The sequence below is a fragment of the Hyperolius riggenbachi genome, chromosome 1, assembly GCF_040937935.1.
Source record: "Hyperolius riggenbachi isolate aHypRig1 chromosome 1, aHypRig1.pri, whole genome shotgun sequence".
NCBI classification, from domain to species: domain Eukaryota; kingdom Metazoa; phylum Chordata; class Amphibia; order Anura; family Hyperoliidae; genus Hyperolius; species Hyperolius riggenbachi.
Genome location: NC_090646.1, coordinates 623635261 through 623662875, shown reverse-complemented (window position 1 = coordinate 623662875; position 27615 = coordinate 623635261). Strand labels below are relative to the sequence as shown.

The following is a 27615-nucleotide window of genomic DNA, read 5'->3' as shown; positions in this document are numbered from 1 at the left end:
ACAATCAGATATGTATATCTGACCTTAAAAATACGGGGACTGCTTTATTGAAGCAGCACAAGTAACTAATTTTGATTGGTTTATTTCATTTTTGTGGACTAAGCACAGCTATTACTGTATATATACATTATTTTTAATGACTATTATCTGAGAAATAGAACATTTTATCATATTTTCTATTTTAATTACAGTTACAAATTCATTAGGAGTCGGAGTCGGTGCATTTTTTCCCGACTCCGACTCCAGGCTCCCAAAATTGCCCGACTCCACGACTCCGACTCCACGACTCCGACTTCACAGCCCTGCTGCCAACACATATAAAATGTAGCATTACCATTAAACATGCTAACTGATCGTTTGCATTTTAATCTCCCTGGCATTATGATTATTTCCAGGTTAAGGGTCTAAAAGCCATGCAATTTTTTCACAAGCTTTTAGACCCTAAAACAAGATAAAAACATACCACAGAGAGATCTGCAGCAGCTCCTGCATATAACTCACTCAGGCACGGGATTATCGCTCTGAAAGGTGGATTTTCATCCTGAGCCTGATTTGGGATTACCGCTAAGGAGGTTAAAGTGCACACAAACTCTTGCATAGCGCACACTGAAAAGTCCTCATTCTACATATAGTTGCTGAAGAAATCTACTGCTCTGTGTTCCCGTGCTTGTTTAGCCAGATCAAAGTGTCTAATTCAGGCTTTCTCAACCAGGGTTCCCTGGAACCTGAGGATTTCTTGAGTACTCTGCAGGGGTTCCTTGGCATTTTGCCCCATCGTGGGGGAAGTATAACAGAGCTCATTATATTAGAGAGTACTGCAAGAAGAAGCCCTAAATTGGGGCACTAATGAGCACATTAATAAAAAGCTCTAGGATAAGGAGACAATATAATGAGTGGCAGTGTAATAGGGGGTAGTGAAATAAACAGCCTCACCTACTTCTAAAGACCACGCCTCCTGCAAACTAAACATAGGGGTTCCTCGAGATCAAAAATAGTTTGCAAGGGGTTCCTTGAGATTCAAATGTTATTTTCAATGTTCCTTCAGGGTAAAAAGGTTGTGAAAGGCTGGTGTAATTAGATCTTATCAGCTGCTGAGAGTAGATTGCAGGAGCACAGCAGCTCTCTTGCCATAGAGTAAACACTGAAGCTTAACCCTTTCAGTTCTCCCTGCAAAGTGAAAGCAACTTGTAAACTTCAGTTTTTTAGGATTTCCATAAATTGTAATGGAGACATTTTGGGCTTGATTCACTAAACCGTGCTAACTCATAGCACAGCCACGGTAGCGTTTTTTTGACGTGGAAATTCGCAAATACGTGTGCAAATACGCTAGCACGGCTGTGATATGAGATAACACGGTTTAGTGAATTAAGTCATTTATGTCCATCTTCCATCATGCTGTGATTGATCTTTTACAGCAGAGTGAATTCTGAGTTTAGTTTCCCTTTAAAGTGGGATTGTCACCATAAAAATCAAATTTCAACAGTAACTGGTCTGAGGTTATTAAGTGATAAAGATGTTAATCCTGCATTCAAAACTTTTTCTGCTGTTATGGTTTGGAGTTATCACTTACCTTAGGAGCACTGGCCCTTTAATTGCCATCGGCAAGTTGCATGCTGGGGGGTCTTTTTGTCTATAATATATTCCTCCTCTTCCCTTTAGTTCCCCCTCCTTCTAATGACATAAGACAGTGCACATCCTAGTATAGATCTCAGTGGGAGTGTCTACAATTAGACATGTTGGAGATAATCGATCTGACAGTAAATCTGTCAGAAAATTGCACTGTGTGTACCTTAGCATTAGGTGAATGGGGCTTTGAGCTCACAGCACGGGGAGGAGAGAAATCAGCTTTTATCATAGTCTAACTGAACAGAGAGTACGTCACTTCCCAGTTACTGATGCCAGGATCTGCACATGTGATATTAATTATCCTTTCCAGCTGACCTTTGTGAACAAAAAATACTACCTAATATGTATTGCTCTTCCTATTACCAACATGCTACTAGGGTCATCCCAGTAGCCTAAATTTCACTGTAGTGCCCCTTTAATCTATCTTTATGAATAGACCCCCATAGTACATACAGTACCTTATCTTATACTGGAGTTGTAATATCTTGGACAGATTGTGAAAGCTTCCGTACGTCCAATAACAGGTGAAGGTCTCCAGCTGTGCCGATCGGCAATGTGTGATTCTGGGCCGTCCCGATGAATCTGAAGAAAGGTAGGGAAAAAAAGAGAAGGGTCAGAAAAGCGACTATTTCTGGGATTCTGATAATTCTTCTACTCGTGTTTCAGTGATGCCTGCTGTGTCTACATACAAAAACAAACTGGTTTTACTTTTCAGCATAGAAATCTATTACTGACACCTCTGCAGTTCACCACGGGAGCTGAGCGGCAGTGTTGTGTTTTCACAAGGCTTCTCCATGGACCTAGAAATTACTCTTGCATCTTATATAGACCTCTCAGGCTTGCCGCTGGTTTCATTTTATCATGTAGATGTTTTCCTCTTGCACATACAAGGTCTCTCTTAGGCTAGGTGTACACTGAGTAAGTTGCAGTGACCCTGAAGGTACTTTCACTCTATTCACATTGGGTTGCACATCCCGAAAAAAAGGATTGCAAAGGAAAGACCATTGTAGCAAAAAAAATTAAGCAGTTAAAATCTGTCAGAACCAACATGTTTTGGACTAGTGCCTCTCCTCGTGGGGGATTCTCAGGGTATTCTATGTTTTTAAAAGCATTTCTTGAACGGCAGCTACAAAATCTAACAGCCCAAATAGTGTGCAAATGAGTAGTGAGGTTGGCTGGTATCTTACCGTTTTGACAGTAAGATACCAGCCGGCCTCACTACTCATTTGCACACTATTTGGGCTGTTAAGATTTTGTAGCTGCAGTTCAGGAAATGCTTTTGAAAACAAAGAAAATCTTGAGAATCCATCATGAGGAGACGCACTAGTCCAAAACCTGTTGGTTCTGTCAGACTTTAACTACATACATTTTTTGCTGTAGTGGTCCTTTAAGACAGAGCCTGGGATGAAGGCCGTTGTCTTTTTTTTTACTGTAGGTATTCTTTGAAGGACTACTCCATCCAAAAAAGTAAGCAGTTAAGATCTGACAGAACCAACAGGTGTTGGACTAGTCCATCGCCTCATAGGGGATTCTCAGGGCCCGTTTCCACTAGGAGCGGTGCGATGCGGCTACATAGCCGCATCGCACCGCAGGTGTGCTGAAACACATGCAAGGCAATGGAAGAGTTTCCACTGTGTGCATGGTGTGCGGAGCGATCCGAGAATCTGCAGCATGCTGCAGATTCTCGCACGGCAGCATCCGCCCGCAGCCACGTCCGGTCTCCTCAATTGACTTCCGCATCGGGAGATGCGGAAGTGATGCGGCCGGCGGTGGAAGTGATGCGATGCGGCTAGGTAGCCGCATTCACATCACTTTGTAGTGGAAACCGGCCCTGAGGGTTTTCTTTGTTTTTTAAAAGCATTTCCTGGACAGCAGTGGCTAAGTCTGACAAAATGGTGTGCAAACATGTAGGGAGGCCGGCTGGTATCTTACTATTTTGGCAGTTAAACTGCTGTTCAGGAAATGCTCTTGAAAACAAAAGAAAAGCCCGAGAATCTCCCACGAGGAGATGGAATATTCGAAAACCTGTTAGATTTTAGTTTACTTTATAAAACAAGGATATGAGACTCTGAGAAAGTATTATTTTGATTTAGTTCTGTGGAAACAATGGATTTTTTTTTACTTTAGGTACAACACAGAGGTTACTCTGATCTGTTCCACATGTGCAGCTACAAAACATGAAAAAAATGCAGTTTCTCTATTTAAACACTGGAAACAATTTTGCAATCATGAAACAAACAACTCTGTTCTACAAAAGAAGGAGCGGCTCTTTACAAGCATGCTAAGAGATTGATGATGCTGTCAGTGAGCCTTGATATGTATTGCCTGGCAAGTGACCTGAGTGGGGCGGCTGCATGCAATGCATACTACCTGCCTGGGGGATGGACAGTGGCCTGATCACTGCTCACACCCATGTGACCTCCTGGATTAATGAAACAAACGTGCGGCCAACAATAAAGGACATGGCTTCCATTTACTCAACATGGAAGCAGTCATTTCAGAAATAAATATTCAAAATATTGATTATTTTTTCCTAACTGCCCTGCGCATTTCCCACTCCCATGCACATCTGCAGGATTTCTCAAGAGCCGTCTTCACCCTCTGGAACTCCTTTCCAATGCTCATCAGACTTGCCCCTTCCTTCAACACGTTCAAGCAAGCCCTCAAAACCCACCTCTTCGAAATGGCCTACCCACCCCCTACTACAGAGTAACTCTCAAAATGAATACTTATTCTACAGCACTACCTAGTGTCTCCATTGCACCTCCCCTTAGATTGTAAGGCTTTGGCAGGGTCCTCCCTTTCCCAGTGTATTCTACATGATTATGTGCTACTTTCCTATGACTGCCTCATACTTGTATTACTGGGCCAACTAGGCCTTCCTACCCAGGCCAAAATCACGTGATCATGTATCTTGTACCCAGTTTGCCTTGTATAGCTTTGTCTTATGTGATATATAACCTTGTTAGGTCTGTAATCCTTTGTATCATTGTATGTATTTATTGTCCAGCGCTGCGTAATATGCTGGCGCTTTATAAATAAAATATTAACAGAATGAACAGATGATTGCAATTCTACAGCATATGTACTGTATATATCAGCCTTTCTCAACCAGGGTTCCTTGAGTACTCTGCAGGGGTTTCCCGGCATTTTCCCCCATAGTAGGGAAAGTATAATAGAGCACATTATAATAGAGGGTACTGTAAAAATAAGCAATAAATTGAGGGTCAGAATAATAATGAGCACATTATTAAAAAACCACTAGGACAAGAAGACAGTAAAATGAGTGGCACTGTAATAGGGGATAGTGAAATAAACAGCCCCACCTACAAAATAAATCCAGGGGGGTTCCTCGAGATCAAAAAATTGTTTGCAAGGGTTCTTTAAGATTCAAAAGTTATTTGCAGGGTTCCCCCACGGTAAAAAGGTTGAGTAAGGCTGGTATATATAATACAAATCCAGTTATTGTAGTATAAAGTAGAAGTTTGTCTGAAAAAATATAACTAGGACCAAAGTTTTCAAACAAAATGGCTTCTCAGGTGTTCTATATACCAAAAATGCTACTCTACAAATTTGGTAGCAGCAATTACACTCAGGGGATTCCTTTACATCCTGGCAGCTGCTATGGAGCAAGGGGGCCCGGTGGTCTCAGTCAGCATTAAGAGGGTCTGTTGCGGAACTCTCGAAGTGCAGAGTAAGTGAGCGGAGTCCGGAGTGCAGTAATATATCATGTCTAGGCTCCACCAACAATTGGCTTTGCTCCTAGCATCCTCGTATCCATGACTATAGCACCCTCTGTCTGATCACGAGTGTAACGAGACAAGAGGGGGCGCTGTAATCACACAGCTCGTATGTAAAGAGGAAGGTAGATTGTGAGTGGAGCTTACTCTGCATGTCAGGGAATTATCTATACTTGGAGGACTAATCTCACTACCTATACTTGGGGGGCTACCTATACATGGGGCTAATTTGTCTACCTATACATGGGGAGTTATGTATACATGGGGAATAATCTGGTTACCTATACTGGGGATTTTGGGGGGAAGGGGGAGATGGCTACCTATACTGGGGCTAATCTGGCTACCTATACTGGGAGCTAATCTGGCTACCTATACTGGGGGCTAATCCTACTACCTATACTGGGGGCTAATCCTGCTACCTTTACTGGGGGCTAATCCTGCTACCTTTACTGGGGGCTAATCCTGCTACCTTTACTAGGGGCTAATCCTGCTACCTTTACTAGGGGCTAATCCTGCTACCTTTACTGGGGGCTAATCCTGCTACCTATACTGAGGGCTAATCTGGCTACCTTTACTGAGGGCTAATCCAGCTACCTATACAGGGGGCTAATCCAGCTACCTATACAGGGGGCTAATCCAGCTACCTATACTGGGGGCCAATCTTGCTACTTACACTTGGGAGGTTTATCTGGCTACATATATTTGGGGAAGCAATGCCTACTTGGGGGACTACCTATACTTGGAGCGGATGTCTAATCTGGCTACCTATACTTTTGGTGGTTACCTATACCAGTGGGCTAACCTGGCTACCTATACTGGGGACACTTTTCGCTACCTATACTGGAGGGCTACTTCAGGCAACCTAAACTAGGGGGCTCATCTAGCTACTCACACTGGGGGTACCTCTACCTATCTATACTCGAGCTACCTAATACTGGGGGGGGGGGGAGTGTATCACTAGCTCCCTATACTGCGAACTAGCTGGGGCACAAAGGTACCTTATATATTTCTTTTTACTAGAGGTATTATTATGAGTACCTATGTTTATCTCATCATGGCATCGCCTGTCACTTTAGATAAACTTTAATAGTTCACTTAAAGATGGCAACTTCTGCTTTACAAATAAATGGAGGCTGAAGGTAAGTTTCAGCTAAGGGGTAGCTCTTGCCCAGACAAGACTATTCCAGCCAAAGAAACAAGGATTCTGAATGGTTGCTCTTTGCAACTGCTCTACGTTTGTTCCAATCTTGATAAAACAACCCCAATGCATCTCCCAGTGAGTCCCCCTAATAGATATACAAAGAAGTTTGCTGGGAAATAACCGCTAACATGAAATGACAGCTTGAAGAATATGCCACTTGCCTTATCGCTCCACTGCCTGCAATGTAGGAGTGAAATGCAATAGTCCTTGAAAGGTCTGCCAAAGTAACGTGTTGGCAAAGTATTTATATCTCTTATGCCTTGATGAACTACTCAATTATTATTAGTGATGTTCACAGCAGAAGGTTAGACAAACAACCTTGCAGATCCCTCTAAAGGTGGCCATATACTTGACGATTATGGGCAGAATTGACAAAGAGACAAATTTATCTCTAATCGAATCTGATTAGAGATACATTTGTCTCTTGTCGATTCTGCCCATATACTACAGGCCGCTTCCCGTTCGATTTCATGCGCGCGACCTAGTTGAAAGTGTTGTGTGTGCAGCGGGTTATAGGGGGGGGGGGGGGGTAGGGTTGTAAGGCATAGCTAGCATAGTTGTCCCAGTATAGAGAGTTTAGTTGCCCCAGTATAGCTAGTATGTTATAGTGCCCCAGTATAGCTAGTATAGTGCCCAGTGTACAGCTAGTATAGTGCCCAGTATATAGCTAGTATAGTGCCCCAGTATAGCTAGTATAGTGCCCAGTATATAGCTAGTATACTGCCCAGTATAGCTAGTATAGTGCCCAGTATATAGCTAGTATACTGCCCAGTATATAGCTAGTATAGTGCCCAGTATATAGCTAGTATACTGCCCAGTATATAGCTAGTATAGTGCCCAGTATATAGCTAGTATAGTGCCCCCAACCCCCCCCCCCCGCAGCCGCTGCTCCCGTTACCTTATGAGCAGGCGGACACTTCTCTTCTTAGACTCCCCTAGCCGTTCTCCTCTTAGCAGCATTTCGTTTTACAGCAGCGCGTATTGCGGCTACCGTAAGGAGGGTAGGAAGTAGGGCAGTGGCTTCCTGTAGCAGCAATATGCATCGCCGTTACCATAGGTACCGCTGCCCTGCGTTCTTCCCTCCTTACAGCAGCCGCAATACGCGCTGCTGTAATACGAGATGCTGCTAAGAGGAGAGCGGCTGGGGGAATCTACAAAAGGAAGCGGCCGTCCGCTCATAAGGTAACAGGAGCGGCGGCCGCCGGGGGGGGGGGCGAGATGACAGACCCGCCGCGGCCCGGTGGTAAACTGCCAATGGACCGGCAGTGGGTCGCGGCCCGGTGGTTGGGACCTCGTAAAATGCAAGGAAGTATAGAGCCTTTCCGGTCTCCTTACCGTCCCCGCATTCCCCTGTTAACAGTCTACGACCGATCAGTTGGAGACTGCTCTCTTCCACGTTGGGTGGGCTTCGGCAGACTTGGGAAGCACTCGGGCTTCTGAAGTTGGGCCGCTCCGTACTGCGCATGCGTGAGCGCCCTCTCTCGCGCGCACGCACAGTACAGAGCCACCCATCTTCGGGAGCCTGAGTTCTTCTGAAGACTTCCAAAGTCTCCCGCTGCGGGAGATTTGAACGGAGAAGCCTACAGATGAACGAGGGGACTGTGAGGAGAATGGGAAGGCTCTATAGAACCCAAAACCTTCCCTCTCCATAGGTAAATATCTGAATTTTATTTTCCCTTCAGACTTGCTGAAAAGTATACACCTGCCATTTAGGTCACCCAAAACATAATTGTAAGGCTAGGTCCACACTTGTCCGTTTCAAATAGATCCGGTTTCACTTTTTTTCCCCTCCCCTGTTTTGTCATTTTAACAGCATACGTTTCCAATCCGTGGAAACGTATGCCCAGCCCTGGCAGCCAGGGCGGGGGAGCAGCGGGCGGCTGGGAGGGGGAGGTCACCCCCCCCTCACCTGGGTTCCCCACCCCCCCTCCAGCTATTTGCGCCAATGTTGTTAAATTTAATGGAATTTATGCAAAAATCGGGGAAGCTTACCTTACTTCCTTGCATTCCACGGCTCGCCGCTTGACTTCCTGCAATGCCGCCCTCTATACTTTGGAGGGCGGCATTGCAGGAAGCCATTTGGCGAGCGGAGGAAGGAAGGTAAGCTTCCCCACTCACTGCATACATTACATTACAGTTACATTGCCGCAAATAGCTGGAGGGGGAGCGGGGACTGGGGACCCAGATGGGGGGGGGGGGGTGACCCCTCTTCCTCGCCACCCGCTGCCCCCCCCTATCCTGGCTGCTTCCCTCTTCATCCTAAACACCTGAGGGGAACAGGCAGTAGGCAATCTGGATCTCCCTCCGTTTCTGTATCTGTGTAGAGGGAGATCCATTTTTGCATTGCCTGCCACTACCCCTCCATGTATCTGGCTCCATGTGCGGTCCGTGAAGTCCCGACAAGTCCCACACCATCCGTTCAGTTTTTCAAAACTGATCCCCTGGAACGCACATGGATCTGTTTTGAAACTGAGTGAAGGCGGCTGCTATTTTTAACACTGATATCCGTGGCTCCGGTTTTGGTTCGGGACCACAAACAGAGCCACGGATACGTTTTAACTATGAGTGTGAGTCTACTCTAACCACGTGCATCGAGATAAGGAAGGCCCAGATCTTCCAGAGTGTCAGGAGCAAAGAAGGACACAGGAAACCTCAACAGGATTCAGAAACTTCCCTCTTATTAGATAAGTATCTGCTTTATGACCTCAGGTTCACCAAGTCAAGTTGAGCAAGCCAGACTTATTTGCGTCTCATTGACCATGTTTAGCCTTAATTTGCCAGCTGGATTGTGTTTTGATGCCATTGTTTTATTGAATCAAAGGAGAAATCACAACTGAAGTTGAAGGCAGTGAATTCACCGCCTGTCAGTTGCTACGATGCACCAACCGGGTGATTGCTAGTGCTTGGCACAGGCGATGTTGAGGCAATCCCTCCTACTGAGTCACATCTTGGATACCTGGTGCTTGGATTTATGTTTAGACTGAGAGGAGGCGGAACATCAGAAAATGACAATATGACAAGAGTCAAATTCTTTACATGAGGTAATCAAGGAGATTCTATAAAAAAACAAAACCATCCCTGCTACTGAGAGTTTCCATATCACTAAGGAAAGACAAGACATAGAACATTTATATCCCACTTTTTTCCTGGAGGACTCAAAGCGTCAGAGCTGCAGCCACTAGGGTGTGCTCAGTAAGCAGAAGCAGTGTTAGGTAGTCCTGCCCACGGTCTCCTTACTAAATAGGTGCTGGCTTACTGAAGAGGAAGAGCCAAGATTCGGACCCATGTCAGAGGCAGAGTGCTTAACCATTACATTATCCAGCCACTGGATAACAGGTGTCTGCTGATATTTTATGTCAATGTGTATGCATTTTGCAGTTTTTAGTGGAGTTCCTATTGCTGTTTTAGTGGAGTTCCTATTCAGGCTGTGTAATAGAAAAGAATAGAATAGAAATACAACTCCAAATATTTACTGCATATATTTTTGTAAGGGATGCCTATAAATATACTTTTCATACGTTGCTACATAATCATATACACCTTCCCACCTCAAAAAAAAAATCTTCCAAAGACGATCCTAACTTATGGAAGACAATTAAAGACTACTATAATTTATTTACGGCATGCTTACCGCTGAAATAGCTCATGTTTTACCTCACTTTATGCATTTACCTCATGTTTTTCCTCATGTTCTGAATTTTTTCTCTATTTACGAATTGCTAAAAAAGAGGAAAATACCACATGAGGTATTTTACATACAAAAAATATTTACCTCACACAGCTACCAGAATTGAGGCCATATGTTACTATTGCCACTGTAATTACCAATTCTGTATTTTGTACCAACTCTGTATTTTGTATATAGTTGTATACCAATGTCTGTATTATTATGTACCCCATGTTTGTTTCTTACTTTGTACAGCACCACTGAATATGTTGGTGCATTATAAATAAATAATAATAATAAGCTGTAATGAGGAAATGTTTTTCTATAAAGGTTATTATGCTGTTGTCTATCTTTTAGAGCAGAGAGGACATTCTGAGTAAAGATCCCCTTTAAAGGGAACCTAAACTGAGCAGGATATGGATTATTCCTTTTAAAATAATACCAGTTGCCTGACTCTCCTGCTGATCCTGTGTCTCTAATACTTTTAGCCACACCCCCTGAACAAGCATGCAGATCAGGTGCTCTGACTGAAGTCAGACTGGATTAGCTGCATGCTTGTTTCTGGTCCGTGATTCAGCCACTACTTCAGCCAAATAGATTAGCAGGACTGTCAGGCAACTGGTATTGTTTAAAAGGAAAAATCCATATTTTTCTCAGTTTAGGTTCCCTTTAAGCACCCTTACAGTGGCTTTTAAAGAGACTCTGTAACAAAAATGTCATCCTTTTTTCTACTATCCTACAAGTTCCTAAACCTATTCTAATGTGCTCTGGCTTACTGCAGCACTTTCTACTATCACCCTCTCTGTAATAAATCAACTTATCTCTCTCCTGTCGGATTTGTCGCCCTGTGTCTGAAAGGCTGCCAACTCTTCAGTGTTGTTGATCTGTTATGCACACCCCTCTCCAGGCCTCCTCTATGCACACTCCCGTGTGTGTTATTTAGATTAGGCAACCTCTCTGCTCTCTCAGTGAGAGAAGAGAGCTTTACAAGCTGGATAAATCGTCCTCTGTTAGGCTGTGAAAGGAGCTGAGCTGTCGCATGCTGAGGAATTACAGACACGGCAGAGCTGTCTGTAGGAAGAAACAATCAGCCTGTCACTCTTCAGGGGGAAGAAGGTAAACACACAAATGATCTCTTGAGATTTAAAGGGATACTTAAGGCTGAGAAAAAAAATGACTTTTAATCACTCGAGGCTCCCCTCAGCCTCCTGCAGCTGAACGGTGCCCTCGCCGTGTCCCTCCGATACACCTGGACTCGCCGGCGGCCACTTCCGGTTTGGCCGTCACCGGCCAACAGGCTGGGAACGCGGCTGATTACCCGCGTCCCCGGCCGCAATAGCGCCCTCTATAATGCTATTGCGGCCGGGGACGCGGATAATCAGCCGCGTACTCAGCCTGTCGGCTGGTGACGGCCAAACCGGAAGTGGCCGCCGGCGAGTCCAGGTGTATCGGAGGGACACGGCGAGGGCACCGTTCAGCTGCAGGAGGCTGAGGGGAGCCTCGGGTGAGTAAAAGTCATTTTTTTTCTCAGCCTTAAGTATCCCTTTAAAGGGAAGGCGGTATACAGCCTGCTTGTGTATGGATGTATTTTCTATGTGTGGACATACTGTACATCAACCTACTTCCGGTTTTGGTGGTCATTTTGTATGTTTATAAACAAACTTTTTAAAACTGTTTTTGACTACTTTTAATGCGGCGGGGAGCGGCGAAATTGTGACAGAGGGTAATAGGAGATGTCCCCTAACGCACTGGTATGTTTACTTTTGTGCGATTTTAACAATACAGATTCTCTTTAAGGCATATTTAATTCACTGGTAATTGCAGAGTTTCTCCAAATGTTTCCTGAGGAGAAGCATGGAGAAATACTTGTCCACTTTGGGCCATCAGACAACCTACAGCATCATAAAAAGGTTCCACAGACCAGGCAATAACATTAATTGATGCTCCAGCAGCAGAAGGTCTACAAGGCCCAACACGCATCCCTGCCAGCCATATATCCCTTACTGCTTTTCCATGCACTGTTATTTATTGGCTACAGGCAGAGAAGCAGCACTCTGTCAGAAATCTATGGAGAAACTGTGAATTCATACGCTGGAAGGGAAAAGGCCGGAGAGGAGCCAGACAATCGCTGCCAAGAAATGTCCGAGTTGGACGCATTCCTGAAGGGAAAGAATGTTGGGGCCTTCATCGGTGGGAGTTCACTATTTACTGACTGAGTAAACAATGAGTTATTGACCTCCATGCACAGAATCCCTCCTCTGTGAACACTGTGGAAAAACACAGCTATACTCCCAAGTATTACATTTTGGTATTATCGGGCAAATATTAAAACTGGCCAGAATCGCTAAGCCGCAAACTGGCGTGGAATATCGCCCTTTTACCCAGCGCGTTCCAAGGCATAGAGAGACACAGGAAAATAGCATAATCCTATATGGAACGTTGGACGGTTCACAGATAAACAGCGTGTTGTGAGGATTGTGCTTAGACCAGGTGGTGGCGCTCTTGCTGTCCTAGTTGAGATCTGCAGCTGCTTTTTACAACTGAATTAAATAGAGTTAACGTTCCCCTGTCACCTTGCTAAGGTAGTTCAAGGAGAGCTGTGTGAACTGTCATTGGTCTGGATAATGATAATGGGTAACGGGCAGCACAGTGGCGTAGTGGTTAGCGCTCTCGGCTTGCAGTGCTGGGTCCCTGGTTCGAATCCCAGCCAGGGCACTATCTGGGGGATGTTATCTTTGTGTCTGTGTGGGTTTCCTCACATATCCCTAAAACGTACAGATCTGTTTATTGGCTTCCCCCTAAAATGACATAGCTGCCAACTGTCCCTCTTTTGGAGCCCTGTCCCTCTTTCCTCCTCATTTGTCCCTCTTTCTATGTAAATGTATATATTTCTCTACTAAAAAATGTGTTTGAGATATTACTAATTTTAAAATGTTAATATGAAGGAAAATGAACCAGGACAGAAAGGACCAGTGTGGTTTGAATTATAAAATAACATATTTTTCTTATGAAATCTTTATGGTATGTATGACTAGGGGTGTGATCAGGGGTGTGATAGGGGCGTAGCTTAAGTGTCCCTCTTTCTCATCTCAAAAAGTTGGGAGGTATGAAATTAACCCTAGACTATGATACATAAACTACACGACATAGACATAGGACTATGGTAGGGACAGGGCTGGGCCGAGGCAGAGGCGAGAGAGGCTCCAGCCTCAGGGCACAGTGTAGGAGGGGCGCACAACTCACTCAGCTATTATTCCCCTATTGTGTTCGAGGCAGAGAAGAATACTAAGAAAAGGGGATACATGGCAGTGACTGCAAGCCGGATAACTAGAGATTAAGGTGTTGGGGGCCCTGGGGATCCTCTCAGTCTAATAGCAATTAGTGTGTGACGGCTGGGGTGGGAGGAATGGAGGGGCGCACTTTGGGGTCTCAGCCTTAGGTACTGGAGGACCTTGTCCCGACTCTGGGTAGGGATTCGATTGTGAGCCCCTCTGAGGGACAGTTAGTAACAGGACAATATACTCTGTGCAGCACTGCAGAAAATGTCGGTGCTAGATTAATACTAAATAATAATAATGAATACCAATAATATTTTTTGTTTACACTTTATTCTTGTGCCCTCCATCCCTGGCCATGGTAGAGTCATGAGCAAAGCACTGTGAAGCTTGGCGGCGGGATTTCTCTTCAGCCACGTCCAGTGTCTCCTCGCTATGCCTCCTCTAGCAGCATCTCACTCATTATAGTATGCTGGTGAAGGGAGTCATAGAGAGTAGTCACTGTGAAGGTATTGGCACAGAGAGGTGAGTAACTTCTCCATAATGCTCTACTCACAACTGCATATGGAGGAGCACATCTGGCTATCTATACTGGGGAGAACTTATACTGGGGGACACATCTGGCTACCTATACTAAGGGGAAGAAACCTATTTAATACTGGGGCACATCTGCCTCTCTATATTGGTGAGAGGAGCTGTCTAGTACTGGGGGCACACCTGTCTCTGGTGCATAAGTAGAAGCTTAGTTATCCAGAATGTATCCAGCATGTACCAACCCCCGGTAGGTGGCAGGTAACTGAAATTCCATTGTATTATTGATCAGGGCACCGGATTGAGAAATTCTAGGTACCCTTGCCTATAAGTGTCCTGACACTTGAACCCGGTCTTGGTAAATTAGCTGCTGTGTGTCCACTTATAAAGCAACACTTGAGAGGGTGCCTGATGACAGGTCCGTGAATGGGACAATCTTGTCAGACGTGTAAGTGAGACTGCGGTGAAATGCCGGTGGAGAATGCCTGCCAGTCTCTTGTGTCCTGATGCCAGGGCAGAAGCACTGCAGGCTGGGAGAAGGATTCCCGCTCAGCTTTCCGTGGAGAAGGCAGGTCTGATCCTCAACCAAGAATTCTAGTCCGGCGGCAGAAGAAGACATCGAGGCAGCATTTGTGTCTAATTATCTCTCAAGCCTCCCTTAAGCAAAGTGGTGATGTGTACATCGATTGTCACTGACACCGAACACCGTACGCTGGTAAATAGGAAATATTACCAGCATCAAACACGACTCAGCTGAGCAGAAGCCCGATAAGATCAGACTTGGCTGCTCCGTCCCTTTTCCCAGCTCTCCTTTTGGCAAAACAAAGTGCCTCAATTAAATGTGTGTCGCTGTGGAAAATTGTAATTTGCAAATTCTCAGAGCTTGAAGCTCGTGTTGCAGAGCCGATTTTCGATTGGCTCAGTAACTGCTTAAAGTGGACCTGAACTCTTGCACTGGGCAGAAGGAAAACAACGAGAAATGCCCCCTGTATGTATTTAGAGCTTTTAGCCGGTCTAATTCCCCCTCATTTGTGTCTAATCACAATTTGTAATTTGATCTCTCCCCTGTGTCACCTAACTGCCCTGACTGATAAGCTTATTTGAAAGCACAGGATGTTAACAATAGGTCTGCTTCCATGAAAGCAGGAAGTAGAAACAGTGCAGATTTATTGCAGGATTTGTATCAGCAGTAACAATGAAATGTTTTTTTCTTTAAGGCCTCTTTCCCACCAGGACGTTGCGTTTTAGGGGACGTTATAGGTCGCATAACGTGCCCCTAATGCAACGCCTGGTGGTGTTGTAGCAGGACGCTACCAAGAGCCGCGTTATGCAGCTCTTGGTGTGCCTTTTTTATGCTATGGGATGCGGAGACCACGTGATCCGCATCACGTGGTCCCGCCGACCAATCGCAGCACAAAGCGGCCGCTCCAGGAAGTTAACACTGCACGTCACTGAGTACAGTGAATATTAATTAGCCATGTGGCTGGCCGCGGAGGAGGAGGGGAGACCTCCTCCTCCAACATTACTGAGCATGTGCAAACAGTCTAACACGGCTTAGCTGCGTATAACGCACAGCATGCAGTACTTTGTAACGCAACGTGGGTACTGTGAACAGCCCATCGATTTTTCATTGCTGTGCGGTGGGCTGCGTTACTGGCTGCACTAGCATGCGCCTTTAACGTCCCTCTGTGAAAGCAGCCTAAAGGTTACTATGCTGTTGCATATATTTTAGAGCAGAGAGGAAGTTCTGAGTTCAAGTCTGCTTTAACAATAGTGTAAGTTGATTGGCTCAGAGGGCCCGGCTTGAGGCTGGCTGTGGCCTGTTTTTTTGTAGTGCCATATAAATAAAGAGGACCAGTATGTTATTTTCTAGCGGTCCAGTCGCTGACCCGGTAATAAAGCTATTCATAATAGATGTGGCCATCTGCTAACTAGAGATGCTCAAAGAGATTGTAATTTTCAACCTGATGCGAACTTTGTCGCAATCAGTGGCGTAACTATATAACATGGAAACCCCCAGCGCAAAATTTTGATAGGGCCCAAGATAGACTGCAACACAATTACACTACACAATACATACATAGACATAGGACTATAGTAGGGAATTAGATTGTGAGCTCCTCTGAGGGACAGTTAGTGACAAGACGATATACTCTGTACAGCGCTGCAGAAGATGTTGGCGCTATATAAATACTAAATAATAATAATAATAAATATGCAGGATGGACCCCTTCATCAGAGGGAGTGAAGTAGTACTTGGAGCCCCCTCCCCTTATAGCTCTGGGCCTACCTGTAGTTACGCCACTGGTTGCAATTTGTATGAAGAATGAAAGTGGACTAATCGAACACAGTTGCAGGCTATTTGGATTGCTCCAATTGCAATCCGCATACATCATTTTTTAAGGGTTACTATGAGTCTTTAATTAAAAAGTACCTGTGACAAAGAAAGAGGGAAAAGATAGTTACTTACTTCAGCAGAGGGGAGCCTCAAACTCTCCACCCCAATCCAGTGCTGGGACCCTCTGGGCATATTTGACAAGCCTTATGCAAATACGGCCTTCACACGCGAAGCAGCACAGAGCGTATGGAGGAAAATCCATGCAAGAGTGGCTTTGTGCTACATCGCAGGCAGGACACGGCATATATGAATGGGAGCACGGCGCAAGTGCTGCATAGTATTAATAATACTAGCAGTCACACACAATGGGGTAGTAGGCAGAACTTGGAAAATATAAGCAAAGAATAGAACTCGGGGGGACATTTATCAAGAGTGTCTGAGACAAAATATAGGTAGGTTTTTAGAAATCCGTGCAGAATTGTCTCAGACATCCTAAGAAATCACTAAATAGTGCAGATTCCTTCTTAAACTGTTAGGAATAGGAAGAGTTGGGAAGGTCTCTCAGACAGTGGAGTGTGTGAGGGGAATTGCTGTTGCTGAGGTAACCAATACATCTGCTGCATTGCATCAATGTCCAGCACTGGAAGGGGCACAGAACAGCTTCACAGGACACTTGGCAGCAGGGGGAGGAGCACTTCACAAATCATGCTTAGCCTGCACTGCTGCACTATCTGTAGAACTGCTATTAAGCACTTCTTAATCTGCAGCACTTTAGGAATGGATTTGCACTTTTCTTAACTGTAATGCAGCTCTTGAAATCCACGGTAAACTGGCGCTATTGTAATGATCGCTGCTGCAGCAGGTGTTGCTGGAAGTAGTAGTGCTGCAGCTCAGGCAGTTCTGATCTCTTTCCATGCAAGCTGCATCGCTTTGTCTGCCTTTCCCTGCTGTCAGCTTGTGACTGATTATTATTCACCTGTGTGGGAATCTGCATGTCTGCTCCCATTGGATGACCTCAGTATAAAGATCTGCTTCCTGCAGGACTCCTCGGGTTTTCATAGCTTCAGTTTAAGCCTGTCTTGCTGTCGCTTCAGCCCTCGATCGTGTTTCTTGTTCTAAAGATACTTTGCTGGTCTTTGCATCATATATTGGTTCATTGCCAATATATATGCATACCAGCACGTTTATTATTTTCCTTGTATTTGTGTTACGTTGATACATCAGTGTCGCTGATGTATACGTACACGAACTGTTTATATCCTGTGTGCAGTTAGTCAGCTTTCCAGCACGTTTTGGTAGGTTGCGCGTACCGTGACCACCCGTGCTGAGGTAGTTACCCTGCTCCTGGTTCTGTTTGTGGATTGCGTTCATCTCTGCGAAGAGATAACGAATCCTTCTGAATCCTGTTCTGTTACCGTTTGTGGATTGCGTTCATCTCTGCGAGGAGATAACGAATCCTTCTGAATCCTGTCCTGTTACCGTTTGTGGATTGCGTTCATCTCTGCGAAGAGATAACGAATCCTTCTGAATCCTGTTCTGTTACTGTTTGTGGATTGCGTTCATCTCTGCGAAGAGATAACGAATCCTTCTGAATCCTGTTCTGTTACCGTTTGTGGATTGCGTTCATCTCTGCGAAGAGATAGCGAATCCTTCTGAGTCCTGTTCCCTGTATTACTCCAGTCCTAGTCAGCGTTCCTGCTTATGTCATATATCGGTTCATTGCCGATATATACATATGTTAGTCAGACGTTACAAATAGTTTCATTGATAGCTGTAATTGTAATACGCTAGGAAAACATACTTATTGTATATTTGTCTGTGTTACGTTCATCTATCTTGATCCTGCTATTTCCTGACTATCCTGTCCTGTCTTTGTGAGGCACGCCATCGCTGCAATCGCATTGGCTGCCTCATTCCAGTCTGTCTTGTTTTGGACACTTGCTGTCGCTAAGTAGCCGCTAGCTAGCAAGCGTTCATTCTGTCTACCTGTCCTGATCTCATCAGTTCTGGTTTATGCGCTCAGCGCTACTTTGCGCTGAGACGTTATAACGAAAGCATTGTTTGTGGCTGTCAGATCTGCACCGGCTCTGTGCGCCACAATCTCCTATTGGAGTCAGTCCTCCCCTCCACTATACTAGGGATAGCCTGTTTCCTTGTGCTGGTGTGTGTACCTCCTCCACGCCAGCTCATGCGTTGCATGCTGACTGTGGAGAATACACCACCAAGCCTTACAGCTATTAAGTAGGATTTGAGAAGTTTCTTATTATCATGCAGAACAGTTTCTCTGCCGGTTAGAACAGTTTAAGAAGAAAAAACTGTCTGTAATGCTGTGATAAATCTGTCCCTTACAGATCACACCATACCGAGCTGCTCACATCACATGGAAATCTCAAAGCTACACAATGCTGAACTTAATTTCTCCCTTTAACAACTCATCCTCCTAACAAGTATGTCCACCGGAGTGAAGCAGGGCACAGTCCTGCGGAATTCCATACCCCATCCAATAAATTAGCTATATCTATAGTTTTAGGCAGCAGGATTTGGTCTCCAAGCAAACAACCGCACTAGCTTAAGTCTGTTTATAGAAAACTCACAGCTGGGGTTGTCTTACGTAGGAGCTCAATTTATTGTGGGCCTGGGATTGCAACTCCGCCATAAATTTCACAATAAAGAACTTCTAAACATAAAAATCCAGTAGTCGGAACCTCACAGAACACAAATGAAAACCATTCTTTGTGGAGATGTATGTGGTTATATAATGCAGCTTGTGGGACAAACAGAACATAAATCTGGTAGATAACTTAAGGTGGCCACTAACTGTCCAATTTCTAGTGAAAAATCGTTCGAGCGATCAGAAATTCTGATCGGACGAAAAATCGTTCACTACACCATCAACTAACCAATCTTTGCTTCCTATCTATCACGACCACCAAGAAAATCCAAGTTTTCGTTCGACGAAAATTCATTCGGGCGACATTTTTTTCACTCATTCATAATCGATTGTGTCCACCAATGGAGATTATTTACAACCAATCCGATCAGAATTTCTGATCGCTCGAACGATTTTTCGCTAGAAATTGGACCGTTAGTGGCCAGCTTAAGATAGCACTAATGCGTAAAACTAGCAAGGGAAACATTTTTTTAGATGGATGGCACAAAAGTTCCTTCATATACAAGTATATATGCCTATGGTAGCATCGCAACAGAAGATGAAGAGGTTTGCAACCGCACCGGGGCCCTTGGGCCAGGGGGGCACACTAGGGGCTTGCCCTCGACCGCAGTATTAGCTCTTTTTTTTCACATTCAAGCTTTATTGAAAACAAAACATGGAGCAACAAGAAATGAACAGTCACAGGCGAAATACTGCCGAAATGTTATACAGTATGACAAAATATAAATCAGCAAGTTAACAAAACATATTTAGGAGAAAAAAAAGATGCTCATAGGTCAGTGAAGTAGTTGACATGATGGAGTAAACAGAGACATAATTCTAGAGACTAGATACATGTCTCAGTGTAGCCTTGGCTGGATTAGGTGAAACGTAAAACAAGTATACTGAGAGCATAAAAACTAGCATGAGCATCTTGCTTTCTATAAAAACGTTAGAAGAAGCTATAGAAATAATATATAGGTATTAGCTCTTCAATGGTGCTATGCTGGTAATGATCTAATATACTCGTATGCTTTGAATAATAGTAGTCATTAAAGTGACATTGAAGTGATAATTAAAGTGAACCTCCAGACTAAAAATCGACTCAGCAGCACTGAAAAGGCCTGGTGTTTCTTTAACAGTTTCACAGCATCAGAACTTTGTTTCTCTTATACAAGCCTCATTTTTAGCTGCACAGAAGAAAACTGCCCGGGCATTTTTCCCCTGATGCTGTGCAAAGCATGATGGGATTTCTGATGTTGTTGTTCTCGTTCTGCTGTTTTGGTGCAATTTTTTTTTTTTTTACATTTTGAATTTGACATTTGAAGCCTAGTGTGTGCAGCTGGGAGGGGTCATCAGGACACAGGACAGTTGGAACTGTGTCTTATGCTCCCTGTCACCTCCTTTCAACCAAAAAGATGGCTGCCCCCATGACAAAGATGGCAGCCCCCATGAATCACAAACATTTGCCTGTTCTTTTAAAACAGGGTGGGTAAAAAATTATATTACCTATCTATTCTAATTAACATAACTAATGTAACTTAATGACAGTATGTTTGTTTAGGCTGAAGTTCCCCTTTAAGAAAACAAAACAAAGCAGATACTTACCTAAGGAGAGTGAAGGCTCTGGGTCTTATAGAGCCTTTCCATCCCTCTCCTCATCCTCTCGTTCCTCTGCAGTCTCCTCCGTTCAAATCTCACGCTGCGTTAGGTTTCGGAAGTCTTCAGGAACCCAAGTGCACCCAAGCATGGACGGCTCTGTATTGCGCACACGCGAGTGCATGAGAGAGAGAGCTCTGACGCGTGCACAGTGTGGAGCGGCCCATCATCGGGAGCCAGAGTGCGTCCAAAGACTTCTGAAGCCCACCCGGAGTAGAAGAGAGCAGTCTCCGACTGATTGGTCAGAGACTGCTAACGGGGTAGCCAGCGCAGGAATGGCAGGATGAGGAGAGGGGAGGCTCTATAGGACCCAGAGCCTCCACCCTCCTTAGGTGAGTATGGGCCTATTTCTACTAGTTCTGCATCAGTTTTTCTGCACCCAGATTTCTGGATGTGGCTATTTAGTGCCAGTTTCCACTACACACAGATTCTGGATGCAGAAAAACTGACTCCAGTGAATGCCTATGGGCCTGTTTCCACTAAACGCGATTTGCAGATTTCTGCATCGTGCATCGTTTCCCATACAATAAACATGTTAGTGGAAACAGGCCCATAGACATTCATTGGAGTCAGTTTTTCTGCATCCAGAATCTGATGCAGAAATCTGCAACATGCCATCAATAATCTGCATCAGAAAAATTGCATTTAGTGGAAACAGACCCTATAGGCATTCATTGGAGTCAGTTTGTCTGCAATCAGAATCCGTGTACAGTGAAAACAGGCCCTGTTGTTTTTTTATTTTTTTTATTTTTGCTTCAGTCTCCCTTTAAAGGAATTGTCCAGGCAAAAAAAAAAAAAAATGAGTTTCACTTACCTGGGGCCTCTCCCAGCCCCCTGCAGCCATCCTGTGCCCTCATAGTCACTCACTGCTGCTCCAGTCCCCCGCTGGCAGCTAGCCGACCTCGGAGGTCGGCGGGCCACATTGCCTACATTTTTACGCACTCCCACTAGTGCAGGAATATTAACACATACATTTTCACGCGTTACTGGTGCGACGCTTAAAAATGTACGCATGGCGCCACTCACGCGTAAAAATGTATGTGTTAATGTTCCTGCACTAGCGGGAATGTGTAAAAATGTACGCAATGCGGCCCGCCGACCTCCGAGGTCGGCTAGCTGCCAGCGGGGGACTGGAGCAGCAGTGAGTGACTACGAGGGCACAGGATGGCTGCATGGGGCTGGTAGAAGCCCCAGGTAAGTGAAACTCTTTTTCTTTTTTGCCTGGACAATTCCTTTAACAAACTGTTTCCAATGTCTGCTTACACCTCATGTACTGTGAGGATGTCCTTGGCATGTTTATTTGTGCCATATGAAGATTGCTTGGCGGGCCCAATGTAAAACTTGCACTGCGACCCAAAGCTCCTTCGCTACACCACTGTGTGTGTGCAAGTTACTTCGCATAAGGCACACAGATGGCAAGCAGCCTAGCAGCCTCAGGCCTGGATCCCACTAGAAAGCGCAAAGTGGTATCGCAATCGCTAACGATTTGTGGTAGCGCTTTGCAAGCGATTTTGGGAGCGATTCCCCTGCTTCTATACAATTCATTAGAATGGAAACACTCCCAAAATCCTGCGATTGCGATTTCCTTAATCGTAATCGCCAAAAAACTCCGCTCTAGTGGGCTCCAGGCCTAACACACAGGCGCTCCATGGCTGGCTGATCGCTGAACCACTGATTTGCATCGTGTGCTGTAACCTTCAGATATGTAATATCGAGCTGTAATAAGAATGTCACTTCCCTCCATGCTCTGATATCCTATTCCCCGGGTCCCCGGCCTTATCACTGCTGGCCAGCCATGAGCGGGATTAACACATTACTAGAAACAAGATTTATACCCAGCGCCTTCTAATTAAAAGGGAAATTACTCTGGAATGGAATGGTTCCCACTCCGAGCTGCTTATGATTTATATGCTGGTATTTGCAGAATAAAGCGCCAGAGGCAGATTGTTTTTTTTAATTAATACACATATGGTCAGAAATAAGATTAACATACGGACTACATTTAACGCACAAGTCCCTTCAGCCCATTGTTTACTAATTTTATTTATTTATTGAGTGTGTTTCATATTTAAAAAATGTGTTATGGGTTGTTGCCTTCTTACATGACAACATGGGTTCCCCTGCTTGACATTAAAGCACCACTCCAGCGAAAGAAGTAAGCAGTTAAAATCTAACACAACCAACAGGTTTTGTACTAAGGACCTGAGCCCACTAACGCAGTTGTGTCCGCTTCTGTCCTCTTTTCCGCATCTGTAAGATTGATGTGTAACTGAAAAGCAGATGCAACTGCGTCAGTGGGCTCAGGCCCTTATCCATCCCCTCACGGGAGATTCTCAAGGTTCTCTTTGTTGTCGAAAGCATTTCCTGAATGGCAGTTTAACTACCAAAATAGTAAGATACCAGCCAACCTCCCTACTCCCTTGCACGCTATTTTGGCAGTTGGATCTAGCAACTGCCTTTCAAGAAATGCTTTTGACTACAAAGAAAACCCTGAGAATCCCCCATGAGGAGATGGAGTAGTCCAATACCTGTCGGTTCTATCAGACTTTAACTGCTTACTTTTTCCGCTGAAGTGTACCTTTAAGCTGTGCATTTCGAATTTTACAGAAGAAAGTATATCAAAATGTGATACGGCCTTTCTTATTGAATCTCTTTTCTCAGCTAAACAATTAACTGTAGCTTTTTGTTGGTTGTCTCTGATCTGTCCCTCCCTGGAGGACTGGAAAATCAAAGTTAAAGCCTCACTGCCCTATAATAAGTTGGATTTTAAACATAGAGGCTGCCCAGCTAAATGTATTCACATTTGGGATAGATGGGTAAGCAGCCCACACGTATAATTCATCCTGAGTCCTTTCAATTTACGTTCAGCTAATTGTATGATTCTTTAGTTTTACATATTGACAATGCAGACTTTGTACACATTATACATTGGTTATTGTATATTGAACTTTTCCGATACCTTGTTTATTACTAGGTTTTGCATCAAAAAACACCCTTTTGGTCCATAACTATTGGTCTATATGAGTCCACAGCTGCTTTACAGCATTAGACAAGTCTTGTGATTTTTTTAGAGCAGTTTGTGTGGAACTTATTATCACTTGCAAAGTACAACATTTTTCCTTTTTACATTTTTCATAATTCAGAGGGCTGGGTTTGCAGTGTTGTCTTGATGTGTAGATTCTAATTGGCTGAGAGAACAGCATTAGGTCTGCCATTTAAACTCCTCCCCCTACATCACCATTACCCACAAGGTAGAGGAGCAAGGCGAACACACAAATTGGGCTGGAGTTGCGTCTCGGATAATCAGCGCAGCCATAGGTCACAATATAAATATTCAGGGCTGTGTAGTGGAGGAGTCGGAGCAATTTTGGGGGACCTGGAGTCGGAGTTGGTGGTTCCATAAACTAAGGAGTCAGATGAATTTTGTATAAACTCCACAGCCCTGGTAAATATCAGTAAAGAATCGGAGTTGAGGAGTCAGAGCAATTTTGGGTACCTGAGGGTCAGTGGTTTCATAAACTGAGAAATCGGATGATTTTGTACCGACTCCACAGCCCTGTAAATAATCACGATGCATTTGTCACTTTAACTATTTTAGGGTCTACTACAATTGCATTATGTACCAATCGAAACTATTCCACAAATGTTGATAAAGCTGCCCTGCGCAGAGAGTGCGTAGCGATGTTACCGTTATCACTGACTGTGAGGTAGTGTGCGTGGCACAATTAGTGAGTTACCTAGGTAACACAAACATTACCAAGATACCCTGCACTACACAGTATCCTCGTAAAGTTTGTTGCCATTTACCTATTTTTGGAATTTTTTTGTATCCGTTATTTATTTATTTTACTCTGTACCACCCCATGGAAGATGATGGCGCTATATGAATCATAAATAATGCCAACATACTTTGTGTTGTCTGTGTGTTCTTTGTGCTATGTGGATGATATTATATGATATGATATCTGTATGTAGCCCATGGCTGATAAATCCAATGGGCCTGCCAGAAGATGCACCCCGGAAGAGTGGCATGTACCTGCCGGGGGATCTTCTATGCAAGCAAGTTGATAAATAGACAGTTGCCATATGACACTTCTGCCCACACTCACTTCCACTTATACTGCCATGCAGTGGTGGCTGGAGTTCTTCTTTAACAAGCTCCTACTGTACATGGGTCTTGCATAGGATCAAGTTTGTTCTAAATTGCAAAGGGGTTACCCTTATTCAATTCACTTTTACACCAACGTTTTCCCCTACACATTTTCTCACCTTATCAATAAAATGCCTTTGTTAAGTTTAACAAAACTCAGAATTTCCTCTCTACTCTAAAAGATTAGCCACATCATGATAACCTTTATGGGGGAAAAAAAAATCTTCATTACAATTTATGGAAATCCTAAAAAAATATCCCTTTTAACGTTTTACTTGGTTAACAGGGAGCACTGAAAGGGTTAAGCCTCAGTGTTTACTGTATGGGGAGAGCCTCTACAGCAGTGCTCCTCCACTCTGTTCATTAGAATTAATTAGACACTTTGATCTGGATAAACAAACACAAAACAGGGAACAGTGAATTTCCTCAGCAACTATATGTGGAATGAAAAGACCTTTCATTGTGTGCTGTGCACGAGTTTGAGTCCAACATAATAAAATGGCCAAAATAATTTTGGCAGTACTTTTTTTCACCTACTTTTTGGTGCTTTTTCAATTGCGAGGTGCCAAGAATAGGTGGCTGGATGGTGTAATGGTTAAGGGCTCTGCCTCTGACACTGGCGACCAGGGTTCGAATCTCAGCTCTGCCTGTTCAGTAAGCCAGCACCTATTTAGCGGGAGACCTTAGGCAAGACTTCCTAACACTGCTACTGCCTATAGCGTGCGTCCTAGTGGCTGCAGCTCTGGCGCTTTGAGTCCGCCAGGAGAAAAGCGCAATATAAGTGTTTGTCTTTGTGTTTTGTTTTTTTTTGTCATTTGCAGCTTCAATAGAGTTATCTCGTTTGGGATAAGTGCCCTGCTTTTGACCTCAGTTGGCAGAACAAATAAGAAGTAAAGGATACCCGAGGTGACATTTGACATGTGTATGTACAGCGCCTGGCACACAAATAACTATGCTGTGTTCCTTTTTTTCTTTCTCTGCTGAAAGAGTTAAATATCAGGTATGTAAGTGGCTGACTCATTCCTGACTCAGACAGGAAGTGACTACAGTGTGACCCTCGCTGATAAGAAATTCCAACTATTAAACTCTTTCCTAGCAGAACATGGCTTCTGAGAGCAGGAAGGAGATAAAAAGGGTCAATGGTTCATAGATTTTAGCTCTGGCGTACTTTAATGAATGTGTCCTTGAGCAAAAACAATAAAACAGTTAAAACTTAAAACGTAGATTTAAACATAAAATAAAACTGTGGAATATCTTAAAAAGTCATTTTTAGGAGACGGAAGATAGATAGAAATGTTTATTTCATTCGTTTATTTTCGCTTCCGGTGTCCTTTGAAAAAATGTGCTAAAATAAATTGCACGGGAGCACTTGCAAGCTTTAGAATAAATTGGCTGCTAAAGAGTTAAAGAGAAGATGAAAAATGATTTACTAGGATGAGAAAAAGTGAACTGAATAAGGGCCAAAGTAGTGTGTAGGGAGAGAGGCCTGCTGGGAAAGATACGACTATGTAGGGCTTTAGTGAAAGGTAACTGTAGCAGTACCTGCATTCATGGCTGTATAATAATATAGGAGCAGCTGATGCACACTTCACACTGGGGTAGAGGGTAATCGAGCTGCCACTTGTGGTTACTGGGCACTGCCCTGTGGTTTTATGTTTATAGAAAATAGTGAAGGGAAACATCCGCAAGTCTACAAGAAGTACTTTAGATGTCATACAAGATTACTCTAGCCGTGCATCCCTAAACGCCTACAACATTTATAGAGTAGCTAATACAGTGTTTACACAAAGCCTGCCAAGCTCAATAGGGGAAGGGGCTGTGTGGACTGCCCTGTGTATGGAAGTCATACTGTCACAACACATTACCTGCTTTATCCATGTGCCCTAACACATATATTTACACCCAGAGTGCACACTGTGGCCCATATGCAATAAGCTTTTTATCCTAAGTGTCTACGTTTTCTGCTAGGGGATATTTTCACATCTTAATAAAATGCTTTTTAAACCACCACCAAGCAAGAAAATACTCAAAATGATTTTGGCAGCACTTTTTCACAAATGTTTTCAATTGCAGAGTGTTGAAAAGTTATTTGAAAGTGTACCTGTAGTGAAAAAAGTGCCACAAATCAGTACCTAAAGGGGTTCTGTGGATCAGTAAAAAAAAAACAAAAAACTGACACTTACCTGGGGCTTCTATCGGCCTCCTGCAGCTGTCATGTCCCGCGCCGTCCTCCTACGATCCTCCGTTCCCCGCCGCCGGTCCCATTATTCCTCTGACACAACTGCAGCTGCACAGCTGTGGCGGCGCTCGTGCTCACTACCGCTCGCATCTCCGGGAGCTTACTGCGCAGATGCGCGCTGTACAAGAAAACATTGTACTGTGCCTGCGCAGTAAACTCCCGGAGACTCGAGCGGGAGCGAACACTATTTGTCTAGTTAGATGAATAATTGACTGGTGGCGGGGAACGGAGGATCATAGGAGGACGGGGTGGGATATGACAGCTGCAGGGGGCCGATAGAAGCCATAGGTAAGTGTAAGTTTTTTTTTTGTTTTTTTAATGATCCACAGAACCCCTTTAAAGGACAACTGTAGAGAGAGGTATATAGAGGCTGACATATTTTTTCCCTCTTAAGCAATAGCAGTTGCCTGGCAGTCCTGCTGATCTATTTGGATGCAGTATTGTCTGAATAACACCCGAAACAAGCATGCATCTAAACTTGTCAGTTCCAACATTAATGTTGGAAACACATGATCTGCTGCATGCTTGTTTAGGGTCTC

General features: G+C 44.2%; 1 protein-coding gene across 7 annotated transcripts in view; it reads right to left on the bottom strand.

Moving 5' to 3' along the window:
- GHR (growth hormone receptor) overlaps positions 1-27615 on the bottom strand; it is a 496455-nt gene that overhangs the window by 45207 nt on the left and 423633 nt on the right. For 6 of the 7 annotated variants that reach the window (XM_068251022.1, XM_068251070.1, XM_068251040.1 and 3 more), the window contains one exon: positions 2086-2208. In XM_068251022.1, coding sequence (XP_068107123.1) covers positions 2086-2208 — 123 coding nt within the window. Of the gene's footprint in view, positions 1-2084; positions 2209-27615 lie in introns of all 7 variants that reach the window. The other variant, XM_068251067.1, reaches the window with a different exon arrangement.